Source organism: Microcebus murinus, chromosome 21 (assembly GCF_040939455.1).
Source record: "Microcebus murinus isolate Inina chromosome 21, M.murinus_Inina_mat1.0, whole genome shotgun sequence".
In the NCBI taxonomy this organism is placed as follows: Eukaryota; Metazoa; Chordata; class Mammalia; order Primates; family Cheirogaleidae; genus Microcebus; species Microcebus murinus.
Genome location: NC_134124.1, coordinates 30,452,525 through 30,467,540, shown reverse-complemented (window position 1 = coordinate 30,467,540; position 15,016 = coordinate 30,452,525). Strand labels below are relative to the sequence as shown.

Below are 15,016 nucleotides of genomic sequence, written 5' to 3'. Positions count from 1 at the left end.
TATTGAAAAATATAGATATATTTACTATTGAAGTAATACAGATTGCAAATTATTACATGTAGAGTGATGAGAATGGATAAATTTTCATCCAGGGTTTATGTGGATTAAGTCTTCTCTTAATTAAGCCCATTCTAAAATATATATTTATTTTCATGGCATAAAACACACATCTCTAAAAATAGTGTTTGTATCTAATGACACAACCTTAGAGCATTTTTTCCAATTTTTTTTTTGCTTGTAAAATTGTCTGACTAGCAACTCTTTTACAGTGTGTTGGCATCAGCTGACAGTTGCTAGATGGTATCTTTCATTCCTTCCTAAAAATATGGAAATAATGTGTGAGTTATGCTCATCTTTGGGAGCAAAAGTTTTGGCATTGTAGGGAATCAGACACACTTTATTAACAAGCTAGAAGAGAAATTCTGGGTTTGAAGATGTCAAAAATTTTTGCAAGTCATGAGAAATAAATCAAGAGAAAAAAAATCTGTTGCACAAAATATTATGAGGGTTGGAGAGCAAGTGATCTCCACTTTTGCTGGCAATAGGATTAATATTACAGTAATTATAGTTACAAGCACTAGCATTTGTTCAGCACTCATTAAAAGAAAGACAATGTCTATATCATGAGCAATACATAATTGTAAGAAATGATTCCAATAATTGTATGTGGTGGGAACTTTCACAGATGGAGAAAATAAGACTTAGTCTATGTTCTAGAGTTTGGTCAAGGTCACTGTGATAGTACACATCAGCACTGGGATACAGACACGGTTTAACCATAGGATCTACATTCATAGCTCTTGTACTATATGCTTCTCATATGAAGCAATAAGGGTTCAAGTTAGCCAGCAAGAAGATAACATAGATCATATAACAGTGAAAGGTTGTGCATTTTCTTTTTCTAAAGATTTCTGTTAAGTAACAACGCAACCAAAGACTAGCAGGCACTGTGTTATTGTTAGTTATGAGAAGAAGTCCTATCTACAGGTAGGAGAATAAATTAAAAGCAATCTTCTCAAGGTCCATTTCAGCCTCCCAAATAGCTACCAAAGAAAGTCTTGAACTTTATTAAAACTTGCAAGCTGCTCTTTGTAGGTAAATTAATGTGCTGAGATTTTCAAAAAAGAACCTTTGACCGTTACTTGGGTATAGTGGAAAAAAACTATTTTAAGACAATGGTATAGAAATAAATATTTACAAGTTTCCAAAGTATTTCAATAATTATCATATACATTAATTGAAACAATATAGGTAACCCTCTATCTTACTATGGTTCATGAATTTTCAGCTCATTAACATGAATTAAATCTATACTGTTTCAAATTGCACAGAGTGAAATTATTGCCCAAACTAAAGATCATAGGAACAAGAATTAGTTTATGAAGTACCAAAACCAAACCTAGCTTAAAATGTGTACATCGTATGTTTGTTTATGTATTTTTTAAAAGTGCATCAAAGAGTTGGCGAAATTTATCTCTTTGTTAGAACTGATTGAGAGAGCTGATGTAAGCATACTTTCAAAAATCCAATCTTCCCCCAATTCTTTCTTCAACTTTGACCCAAATAGCCAGCCCGAGGTACAGAGAAAGAATTTAATCTTGGCCTCTCTCAAGAGGCTTGAACCGCCAACTGGAAAAGAACGGCTTTTGGAGGAATAAGAAGCCTGGCTGAACTCTTTGGCCTACTGGGCCTTCGATAGCACAGAAACCAGTCGGTTCTGCTTACCTGAGCAATACCATTTAGATAGTGACACCTTCCTTGGTTAGTGTTCCAGGTTGAGAGGTTGTGCAAAAAGGTGATGACTATACAGGAGGGCATAGGATTGGTGCTAACAGCCCAGCACAGGTTCTTACTGTAGGAATTTTTTCCTCCAATGGCGGTTGGTGGGGAGATACTGTAGGAAGGAATGTTCCCAGGGAGTCTGGGACGGTTGTCCCAATGGAGGGGAACAAGAATATAAGCAAGGCTGGGAGCTGGTGGTAAATGTTATATGTTCAATCAATGCTAGTGACTATAGTTTCTATATTATTAAGAAAGATTTCAAGGTGTTGTTCCTTAAAAGTCTTAGAACTTCATAGGTCCTCCCCACTCTTTGAGGATTGAATGATTTTTGTGTGTGTGTGCATGCACTTATTTATGTGGGAAGTATTCAAACACGTTAGTTTAAAACACGACTCTTGAATCCAATCTCCTGGGTTTGAAACCTGTCTCCAACTCTTCCTATGTTTTCCACCTCCGATGATTTATTTAATCTCTCCGTGACTCAGTTTCCTAATCTGTAAAAAGGGGAATAATAGTAGTACTCACTTCACAACATTGTTGTGAGCCTTAATTGCGTGAATGCAAGCAAAATACTTACATTGGCTCCTGATACAAAGAAAGGACTCCACACATGTTAGCCACCATTCTTTTGTTATAGTTATTTTTGTTGTTTAATATGCCTGAAAACTGCATACTCAGCTGGGTGGAACGGAGAATGCAGACCAGAGTCACGGGCTTATAAACATGCAAAGGCAGTCTAACTTCAGCCAGCAGAGAGTGCCTTGTATATTGCACTCCTCTACACCCTAGCTTCAGGGTCCAGGAAAACAAGCTGCTACAACCTGCCTGGGAACTTGGGTGACCTTCATTATTCCAAGTGGCAGCTACTTCACAGGTTGGGCTGGGGCTGAGTTTGACCAGGGATCAGAGCGCTGCTCACTTTTGCCAGGTGCATTAACTCTCGGACCACTAGGCTGCTATTTAGTGCAGGATTAGTCATTTACTAATTACTAATTACTCCAGTGGCCACAGACCTCAGGTCAGCAATTTCCTCCCTTCACACCAGGAGGATCCGGCATAATAGAGGCCAGACAGGTAATTTGCATACTTAAGAGAAGAAGCCACAATAGAAGAAGGCAGAGGAGGATTCCAGTGCTGAAAATGAGCAAAGACGGCACAATTATTTGACGGGAGCTTCCATAAGCTTCTTCTCATGGGAACACCTGGCCCGTTTTTGGGAGATGGCAGCTTCTCGCATTTTGATATTTCAAAAGGCCAGCTGGGGCAACCCGACAAGGTCTGACCCTGGGCCCCACCGTCACTTTTACTGGCCGGCAATTCTTTTCCACTCTGAGCACCTGGAGAGTCATCCAACTGTGTTTGCCAAACTTGCTTGTATGTAAGAAGTGTGTTTGTTTTATGATCAGCGTCTTGAGTTTTAAATAAGAATACCGCGGGAGATGATCCCACTATGATCCTTGTTAATGTACCTCTAGGCTAATAAGTACTGAGATGATCCTGCTCTTTGATTTCATGAATAAGAAAATAAAATGGGAAATGCGTGACATTTAAAAAATATATTGTTATTACTGAGTGTAAAATTTATTTTAACCCTCTCTGTAGTGGCTAAGTTTCAAGTTGAATTTGCTGCTTGCCAGATTGTATCTCCTGTTCCTTCTCTCCTTAAATATGTGCTTATTTACTTCCTGTGGAGTTCAATTTTAGAACCCATCAAAGTAGATCCACTCAGACTCTGACTACATTTTCATGCATAAATTCATAGATGTCTTCAGAAGGAATTGCACTTGCATATGCAAATACTTTCCCATGCCTTTTCATTTCTACTTTTGGCCTGCACAGTTTTTAATTCATGCAAACACATTACACAAACAAATATGGGCTCAATAACAACACGCGGCATGTGTGAATTGTTAATTGCAAAGCTATGAATTTGATATGGCCAAGCAACTTCCATTATTATCAATGGAGGGGAACAAAATTAAACAGGAAGAATAAAGGTATATTTGAAAATAAAATCCTAGCCCTTGGTTTCATTTTATGTAAATATTAATAAGGAAAAAGGCGACAGGCCAATCCACAATTCAACAATGACCTGGAATCTACAGCTCAGGGTGCACAATGATCTAGAAGCCAGGATGCACCTTTAATGAGGGTTAGGAAGAAGAGTGTACATTTCAGCACAGAACCAGGAGAAATAAAACATATGCAGCAACACTGTAAAGGAAACAAAAACTACAGCACAAAATGAAAGGCTTCAACCACGTTGGACGTGCATCACCTTTCAAAATATTTGAGTCTCCTGTTAGTAGTGCTCTTGGAAATAACAGAATACGTTCTGATTTTTTCTTTAGATTGGAAATTTAAGCTATCTCTTAATTAAACCATGATTCTTCATTTTTTTGTTCTCTCCAATTCTCGCTACCTACAATTTGGGATCAGGTAAGAATTTAACAAAGTAAAACATTTGTTAAAGTTACTCATAGATCAAAAGCTTTTTATCCAGAGCAATTTTTAAGCAGCTCCTGCCCTTGTTTTCTCGTGGAAGAGGATCAGCATGTGTTTCGTTTATGTGATGATAACTCAGAAAATAAGAGCAAAGACTAAATAAAAATTGTATCTTGCAAGGGTTACAGTGGCAACAGAAACACAATTTTAACTGTTTCTCCGTTGATTTTTTCAATATTCTGTTAAATATAAAAGCTAGAGCTAGGCTAAACTGGCAGTATATGAAAATATGTTTTTAAATAAACCTCTAGATTGTAGATTTATAAATCTTGGGCATACTGCTAATTAATATTGCATGGGTGCGCACACACACACACACACATACACACACACATTGTCTAAGAAATAAAAAGAAGTAAAAGTAATTGTAGGAAGGTAAGAAACCGGGACTAGAATTCCAAGTTCATTGTAACATTTACTGCCGAGGACATGGAATAAGAAATAAAGAATCAGTGTTATCAAACAAATGATACAATGATCTAGCAGAGCAGGGTTTAGATCCTTGGCCCTGGCAAAGTGACCCTGTTCAGTGCATTCACTGCAGTTTTGTGCATTCGCTTGTAATTTTGCTAAGCCATTAATGTAAACTGCACACTCGGTGAGGCTGGTACACAAAGCACAAAACATGGAGCTGGTGAGTGAACTTCGCCACGCTGCCTTTCAGCACTGCTTTGTTTTTAGTCTACATGTTGATGCATTTACAGCAACCTTAGACAAGTGATAACAGAATTCTTCATAAATATTGGACATGAAGAGAATGCCAACTGTTAGCGTTTGGAAGAAAAATATTCTCTTCCCCAAAGAAATCAAAATACTATAAGAGAATTAAAGTTTGGTGAAAGTAGGAGAGAGAACTGTATCTCAGTGGAATTGGAAAATAACATACATGTGCCCACCTATACTCTGAAACGTAAAAAGAAAAATGTATAATAACTCACAATTAACACCACGCTTTGGTGGGGGGAGAAACGATATATTATTATACAGAAGGGTTTCTAATATGTTTTAACTAATATCCACCATTTGTTCAAAGAGAATTTAACTGAGAAGCCCAATGTCTAAAGCAGTAGAAATTTGAGGCTCGTGAGTGGCCTTCAAGAAAAAAGTTTAAAAACCACAGATAATCTCATGTTCTTCAGGACAGAGATTCAGTGTGGTTTCAGAAATACGCTTTATGGGGCCAAGGGTCTGCTGTATGTTAAAACCCACAGCACTGTGGGTCTCCAAAAGCAACCATGCAAGTCAAGAACATGAGACAGCTTGGAGCGAGTCAATGGGGGCAGCTCTACAAACCTTGTCTAGGAAACTCATCAGATTCCCGGTGAACGAGGTCCGTGACTCGGTTTCCATAGTGCATCCTGCTGTCATGGTCATAGGCCTTCAGAGTCTCGCTGGAGCTGTAAGACTTCTGCGTGGGCACACGGCAGTCCTCGCTGTCCAAGGAGGAGCTCGTGTAGCGACACTCTTTGCCACACCGTCCTCTGGTCAAAGAGCGATGTCTCCGGTCCTTCACATCCATTCTTCCAGATTCAGCAGAACACCGACACTTGCAGAAAAAGTCAGGCCTGAGTTTTGGCACTTGTCACTCTGCCACCTAAAAACATCAAAGAAAAAAAAGAACCAAGACGGTGATTACAAGAAATGTTGCCTTCACTTCTGATTCACGCTTTGACTCAGACGAGAACACAAAAAGGCAAACTTGGTCAGCCCTGCACAGTCTCTTTTGCAAAAGCTTAATGTATACTAAACAATCAGCCTAAATAGAAGAACTCGATACAGTAAATTAATTTTCTTGCTGTTTAATTTAATAGATTTAGGGAAAAGGAAGTAATAGCAAAAAAAAAAAAAAAAACAACTCCTCATCTTTTGATTTTTTATATATGCACAGATGACATGATAAGTCTGTCACTCTAATGCAAGATCTTACTAGGAAGTAGTTCAAAGCTAAATTGATCTTATCCTTCTTTAATTACATTCTCTTTTTGCTATAGAAGGGTTGGGGAGAAAACAAATACCAAAAAAAAAAAATAATAATGGAAAGAAAGGTGCAGCAAGAGATTTGAGCATGAGACATAAATATGTGCTATTAATGCTTTGCAGGGGTACCAAGTCACACTCAACTAACACAAAATTTCCTAGCCAGGTCTGGAGAATAATGATATAAGGCATTGTTGGCATGCAAACAGTCTTCCTGTGATTTCTTTAATGAGCCTTCAGCAAACTCCCAGTTTTCTCTCCTTTGCAAATCTGTGTCTCAGACACACCTGGTCACTTCTGCCTAGTCACCTGCCAACAGGTGACCTTGCTGATAAGAAGTCTGACTGGCACAACCCTCTGATCATCAGCCTAAGCTCATATTGTCACCTTCCTTGCTGAGATGTCCACTGCAGAAAAAAAGAAAATGGGAAAGAATCCTGAAGCCCATAGAAAAGCTGATGGGAACCTCTCTAACACTTGAACTGGCAACTGGGGATCCCTCCAGTCTGTGTCATTTGACACCCTCGGCCTGGCAGTGTATGCCAAACATCACTCAGAAAACACTAGCCTTCTGCCTAGCAAATATGACAAAAAAACGCTTAGGCGCCTCCAAGTTCCAAATGATAGGCTCTTATTGATTTCCTTTGCCATGCAAAATAGCATGGACCACAGGGCCAGGGCCTGGACAGAATGGACAAATACGAATTTTAATTAAAAGGGAACATACAAGGCAGAGCCAGGGTAATGATTTTTCTCCAGGCTACTGTTGCTCACTGCCTCCTCAATATGTCAGGAAATACTTGGGGAGCAGATTTGGAGTTTGGAACCCCTCTGCTCTTCCTTGGCTATTTACCGCACTGTAATGAGATGCCTGTGCACACGGAAGGGCCAGCCTGTGTGCACAGTGATGTGGAACGCATCTGCCGCAAGGCACCAGGAGCTAACTAGCTCCTCTTTTGTCTTTGCACACCAAGGAATCCTTCTAGATCTCAGGGAGGATTCTCATCTACACTGTTTGTACAATTTATCAAATATCGCCTGTAATTGTGGACAGTTTTGTTTGGCAATTGGCAATGAAAAATAGAGTGCACCTATTAGGAACTTCAAACACAGTCGTGTGGCTGCCACAGTCACTTATAAGAAAACAAATATAGTAGTTACTTTCTTGGTGACTGGAGTTCCTGATTCAGCAAGTTGAGAAGCGCCTTTGAGAGTCCCCAGTCAAGACCCCGGGACCTCCTTGGAGGACACGAATGGTGTTGGCCTGGAAGTTTCTGCTGCTGCATTGTCAATTCAAATATCTCCACAGTGAGGCAATTTCCAGATGCCAAAATTCCCCTTTGTTAATTTCCGACGTGATTTCCGCAATTCAGAATCCATATTACCAGCTATTAAAGAGCATGGCCATTTAGCTTTTGATTGGGTGTCAATCCTACAGTGACCATTGACTAGCCAGAGCCCTGGTGAGCAATGACTCCTGGCCTTTCAAACTCAGTTCCTCACTCAGTGAAAATGGAAAATAATGGTATCTACTTCACAGGATTTTAGTAAGAAATAAAACAGATATTACGGTAATGTTTCTAACATAGTGTCGAATACATCACACAGGCTCAATAAGAATTAGTTTTTTTTTTCCTCTGAATGATTAAAGAAAACTTTTTTCCTGGCTAAGTAGTTACAGATTTGCAAAAGACAGAGGGAGATGACCATAATATGAACCTCTGAAACTCACAGTTCTAATTGTAAGTCCCAATGCTTAAACTGGGCACCAATAAAGGGGGACCTTCTGCATCTACTGAAAGAATATAAGACTGTTTGAACTAACACTGAAGAGCCACACGTGATTTTATTGGAGGTTGGGTGTTTTGAGACGATTTGATAATTTTCTTCCTTCTTGCTTCACTGTTAGTTTTTAATTTGTGATAGTTTCAATGTTCCTGACTCATAAAATCCTATCTTCTCTAACTTATATTGTGCTTGGGAAAGCAGGCTGACTTTCTATGTGTGTATGTATATAGGTGTGCACTTTTATTTTTTAAATCACAATCAGAGTGGTATCCTAAAGGTTTATTACCTATTAATAAAGTATAAGAACTTTAGTGTTTGGACATTTTAATGTCTAATTTGGTTGCCAAGAGATCTTTTCCTGAAAAATTTTTCTTTCTTGGCTCTGGCCTCGATAGTTAAGTTTGTCAGCAATGTTACCTCTGAGTAAGTAATGAAAATTTATATATACAGAGGTAAAAATTGACAAATCTTAAGGAAATCTAATTTCTTAAAGAACTAAGCAGAATTCACAGATTTGCTGGCAAATATACATTTTGCATTTAACTCTCTTGTTACTTAAAATTTTTCAATATTAAAAGACAAAAGAGAAGAATTTATGTTAAAATATAGATCTCCAGCTTATCTAGAAAAATTAAGGAGTCTAGAAATCTCTGCTTTCTGAAAGATGGAATAGATATACTTTTCCCTATTCTTCTCCAGGGTCCACCTAAAAACTCTAGACATTATATGTAAAATAAAAATAAGAGTATGAAGGGTGGAAAAAAGACTCAGACAAAAATAGAGATCTCAGGAGCCAAGGAACAACACAGTGGTGAGTTTCCTGGGGTATTTTTTTGCCAAATAGAGCCCAGACTTGGAGCTAAAGAAACCAGCAACCCAGAAACATCAATGGGCACAGAAGACAAAAGCAAGCCCCCTCTAACCTATGGACCATGAACATGGCAGCCTAACAAGCAAGATAATGTTTAGACAATAACTACCCTACTCTTTGATACAATTCTAAAAGTGTGTAGAGAACATATTTTAAAAATTATATAGGGGAAGGTAAGAGGATGCAAAGGTAGGTAAGGTTTCCCACTTCACTAAAACTGGTGAAATTATGGGAGCAGTAGACTGTGGTAAGGTATGTATGTGTCATGTAATAATTATAGTTTTACATAAAGAGATACACTCAAAAATCACTATGAATAAAATAAAAATGAAGTTGTAGAAAGTGTTCAGTAATCTACAAGAAAGTAGGAAGAAGAAAACAGAAATGAAAAACATAGAAAATGGGACAAGTGGAAAATACAAAAGAAAATGGCAACTCAAGCCCTATTAATGTAATTTAATTTTTAATTTTACAACTCACGCGCATGCACACACACACACAAATAAACAGGACTCGATGGTTTCACTAGAGAATGCTATTGAATGTTTAAAGAGGAATTAACACCAATTCTGCAGCATCTCTTCCAGAAGATTGAAGAGGAGGGTGCACATTCCAATTAATTTTATGAAGCTACTATTACCCTGATGCCAAAATTAGACAAAGATAGTACAAAAAAAGAAAGAAAACTAAAGACCAATATCCTTCATAAATATAATAATCTTTATGTTAGCAAATAGAATTCAGAACTCAATAATACAGAAAATAATTGTATAGCATAATCAAAGGGGATTTATTCTGGGAAGCAAACTGGCTCAATATTTACAAATCAAAAAATGTACTCCCTCATATTAATGTGTTAAAAAATTCTAATCCCAGGATAATATCAATCAATGCAGAAAAGGCATTTGGCAAAAATCCAAATCCACTCAAAAAATTTAAAATTGTCAAAAAATGGGAATAAAGGGAACTTTCTTAATTTGATAAAGAGCATCAACAAAATACGTACAGCTAACATTATACTTAACGGTGAAAGAATGCTTCTTTGCTAAGAATGGGAACAGGGATGGATATCTGCTCTTACTAGTCTTACTCAACACAGTGCTGGAACTTTTAAACAACGTAATAACACAAGAAATGGAAATAAAAGTCATATCAATCAGAAAGAAACACTTTCCCTATTTACAGATGACATGATTGTATATGCAGAAAATTTCGAGGAATCTACAAGAAGACTTCTAGAACTAATATAAGTGAATTCACCAAAGTCATAGGATACAAGATAAATATGCAAAAATTGATTGCATTTCAATACACTGGCAGTGAACACATGGACATTGGAAATCAAAATGTAACACCATTTATAATCACTCAGAAAATGAAATATTTAGATGTAAGCCTATTGAAACATGTACAGCAATTATATTCTGAAAACTACATAGCACTGATGAAAGAAATTAAAGATCGACATGGAAAGTCATATTGTGTCATGGACTGGAAGACTCCACGGAGTAAAAATATCAGTTCTCCCTAAATTTTTATGTAGGTTGAATGAAATTCCTATCAAGTCCCAGCAAAACCTTTTGTAGATATAGACAGGATTATTTTAAAGCTTATATAGAAAGATGTAGGAACTAGAATAGCTACAACAATTTTTTAGAAAAGAAAGTGGAAGAAATAAGTGTACCCAATTTTAAGAACTTATAGAGCCACAATAATCAATATTGTGTGGTATTGGCAAAGGGATAGATACATAAATCCAGATACAGGCCCCCACACAAATAAGCCTCACTGATTTTTAAGAAAGGTGCTAAAACAATTCAATGGAGGTAAGACAGCATTTACAAAAAAGGGTGCTTGAAGCAATTGGACATCCATAGTCCAAAAATGAACAAATAAATAAAATCCTTGATTTAATTCTATACTTTATACAAATAATAACCCACAATGGATCACTGATTTAGATATGAAACATATAACTCCTAGAAAGCTTTTAAAAAAACAATATAAAACTTTTATGTAAAAAGGAAAAATGATCTCTAGACTTGACACCAAGTGCATAATCTATAAGAAGGAAAATTAATAAATTGCACTTCATCCAATTTAAAAAAATGTGCTCTGCAAAGGACTCCATTAAGAGAATAAAAAGACAATCTATAGACTGAAAGAACATTATTTGCAACCCACATATGTGATAAAAGGCAAATATCTAAATAACATAAGTATCTCTCAAAACACAACTGTAAAAAATCCAAACAATACAATTAGAAAATTGGCAAGAGCCATGGAATGACATTTCACCAAATGGGACACACACACACACACACACACACACACACACACACACACACGAAAACATGTTCATCATTAGACATGGAAAAGATGCAAATCAATATCACAATGAGATATTGCTACAAACCTATCAGAATAGCTAACATTTTTTAAAATAGTGATAACACTAAGTGCTGACAAGGATGTGGAAAAACTGGATCATTCATACATTACTGGCCCAAATGTAAAATGGTACAACTACTCTGGAAAACAGATTAGCAGTTTCTTAAAAAACAACAACAACAACAAAAAACAAAACAAGGCAAAACAAAACAAAAAACAAAACTAAATGTGTAAATGCCATACAGCCCAGTAATTGCACTCCTGGGCATTTATCCCAGAGAAATGAAAACTTATGTTCACACAAAGACTGGTACACAAATGTTTATAGCAAAATGTTCATTCATAAGAGCCCCAAACTGGAAACAACCCAGATGTTCTTCAAGGGATGACTGGTTAAACAAACTGTGGTACACCCAGGCCATGGAATACTGCTCAGCAATTGAAAAAAAAGCACTGTTGATACACACAACAACCAGGATGAATCTACAGAGAACAATGCTAAGTGAAAAGAAAGAAAAAAAACCCCAGAAGGTTATGTATTGATTCTGTGGCTTCATTTACATAACAATCATGAAATGAGAAAATTACAGAAATGGAAAACAGATTAATTGCCGTTGTGTTATTAAGTCAGTATGGCTATAAATGGGCAACATGACAAAGCCTGAGGTGATGGACATGGTTTGGGTTTTGGATTTATCAATGTCAATATTCTGGTTACGTTATTGGTCCTACACTTTGCAAGATCCTGCCATTGGCAGAAATTGACTAAAGGGTCCATGGAGTGTGTTTGTATTACTTCTTCTGACTGCATGTGATTTGATGATTATAGCAAAATAAAAAAAAAAAAAACATATTAAGAAAATCAGGCAATGCAGAATACCTGGGCCCAAACTCTGTCATGAAAATAAATTCCTATTCTGGAAGGTCACTCACAATTTTGCACTGGGTACGCAGGTTTCAATTTTTAAAAATTATTACCATTTTATCACTCCTTTCAAATGTATAGCCAGTTTGCTTCATTTATTGGAACCCCCTGCTGGGCCAGTATAGTCTTTGTATTTGAGACTTTTGGTATAAAAGAAACAGAAACACTTTTGTGGCCCCTGGAAAGGATCACAAAGAGCCAGTTAGTATATACAAAAGAGCATTTGCCGATGTGTTTGCTTCTTTTTAAGACAATTCTAAAAATTAACCCTAATATGGTTGAATATCCATCTTTTAATAAAATGCATTTATTGCCTACTATGGTAAGCACTCTCAGCATAGTCGCCCTTGAAAGTTAAGGTCAATAATTCATGTGGGGAAATGCAAGTTTAGAGACTGCTTTAAAAAAGTAATTAAAATCGCCTTGAAGCAGTAGGAAAGATGGTAACCAAAATTATGAATCTTTTCCCCAAGCCTCCACCTTTTCCGCCACTGACAAATGGCAATCACTGAATGGCAATACCTCTGCCAGCTCGTTACTCCTATGCTGAGGCTTTATTCTGTTACATTCCACATTTCCTCCCTTGAAGAGTGTTCACATTGCTTTTTTCATCAGTTGCCTAAGTGGGTTCCATCACTTTAACAGAACAGACTGCAGAGATCTTGCCTGCAAGCCTTTGTCTAATTAACTAATTCTATGAGCTGTAACACTGTTCACTATTAACTTTTCAGAATATCCTACTACTTAAGGGGGTTGACTTGTTAATCACTGACAGCCCGTTTGAGATTGTGTGTGTGTGCATGCATGCTATTGTAAATGTGCACATGCCTGTGTGTGTGTAAAAGTGCACATTAATGACGCATAGATGACGTTTAGGTACATCCAATGGAAAGCTACTTTCTTCCTGTCACAACAAATATTGTGGGCAGTTGTTTAAACTTGCCTCACCCACTTTACTGGTCTTTGATCACACCCCGGGAATTGTTTCATTGTGCTTGAATACTTGTATTTTATAAAATAACTGTAGACATTCAGGATGTATCATACCAAGATAGTCAGCCATTTCCAAATGTCCACATGAAACGGGACTCTGTTAATTCTAAGTAGAGATCAACATGATCACCTTTTTCCCCCTCACTTAAAAATTATAATAAACCATTGAAGAAGTTTCTCTAGAAGGGAGTGGAAAAAGATCAGTACATGTATACCAAATTTCCTTGTTTCCTAACTGAATTGATATCACAGACATTTTAGAAATCTAATAAAAAGTTTTATTACAAAGTGAAAAATATATATTTTAGAAGCTCAATCAGGAAACTTTGATAGAGAATCTTTCTTCCTTCTGATAACATGTTAATTGGATTGCCAACTTGTTTCTTAAATATTGCAGGCACCACATTTTTCTGTTTAAAAAGATGTAATGGATAATACATGGCCCCTTTACCCTTTATTCCTCTGAAAATTTTTCCTATTACCCAAAAGCAGAAATGCTTAGTCGACCTAAAAACAGTGCATTCACAGATTCCTTTCTTGTGTGATAGAACTTCTCCATGAAAGTGATTTATTTAAAAATCTTTAAAGTACCAAGTGAAATGTAATAAATAGCCCCACATGTAAGAGAGGAGACGCTGAGATGGGGAAGGATTCTGCCTCACTCTGCCTTTTTCCATGCCCAAGTGGGGCTCTGACTGACATAAGTGTGAAAACTGGTACTCAAAGATCTCCAGTCTCTTCTCTTAGAAATGCTTAAGAACAATTCTGAACGTAGATACGCTCCAAAATATTTAGAGACCGAATATCCCTGTGACCCTTGGGTGGACCAAGGAAAATCTGGTCTGAAATCTACAAAAGTGGAAGATAGTGGCCTAGTAATTTAATGCACTAGTAAATAAGAGGTCAAAGGCAATTTGCTTCCTGTTCCCCTGTGCCATTGTATTGATATGTCTGAGGATAAAAAGCCAACTTTGGTTAATGTTCAGAGCAAGGAGAATAAGCAAATTCGCAACTGTGTTTTGCTCTCTGGTTTCAGAGCTACATGTTGCTGCCTTTTAGAATCTGCTAGTGTCCCTGGAGCCATTCACACAGGAAATGGTGAGAGCAGAGCCAGGATCTGCTGTCGATGAATTTTATGAATTGTGAAATGCAAAGACATTTTTACATACTAGCAGTCCCAATCAACAAAAGCCACAAAGGGGTAACACGCACCCCATAAGTCTGGATATTTGCCGTGATGGTGCAAGCTTGTATGTTTGTGTATAGTCTTATTTGAATAGCAATGGAAAGGCAAAGATCTACATCAGATTGGTATTTGATCTAATTCCGTGCCTTCTCCCCCCCCCCCCCCCCCCCCCCCCCCGGCCCAAACTGTTTAACATTCAAGAAAGTCAGCATGATTACACCTCCTGCGAAAATTTCACGGTGAAATGTGGAAGTTTACTGAAGCCTTTGCCTCCTCGGCTCCACCTTCCCCACATGCAGGCCCCTCAGCTCTCCTCCCATTCTCCTATGTGCCTCCTGAGATCAGGAGCCGAACAGATGGCTGTACCTTAGGCACTGGCTAAGTTACCATAACCGGAAAGATAGTCCCTCCCGTCTCCGCCTCCCCCGCCATGCAGAGCTCAGAGAGGCAGCAGAGCAAGCCCATGAGCCTGCAGCCTCAAAACCTAATGAAGGAAGGAATTGAACACCCTCTTCCCATCCCATTGAGTGTGCCCTTCTCTGTGCACGAGGCTGAAGGCAGCACCAGGTAATCGTGGTGGGCAGATGGCATAGCTTCA

General features: G+C 37.7%; 1 protein-coding gene across 6 annotated transcripts in view; it reads right to left on the bottom strand.

The window, feature by feature from the left end:
- Window positions 1-15,016, bottom strand: part of TENM2 (teneurin transmembrane protein 2) — a 1,195,335-nt gene that overhangs the window by 899,810 nt on the left and 280,509 nt on the right. For all 6 annotated transcript variants that reach the window (XM_075996266.1, XM_075996267.1, XM_075996268.1 and 3 more), the window contains exon 3: window positions 5,581-5,881. In XM_075996266.1, coding sequence (XP_075852381.1) covers window positions 5,581-5,806 — 226 coding nt within the window. In that variant the 5' untranslated portion in view covers window positions 5,807-5,881. The remainder of the gene's footprint in view (window positions 1-5,580; window positions 5,882-15,016) is intronic.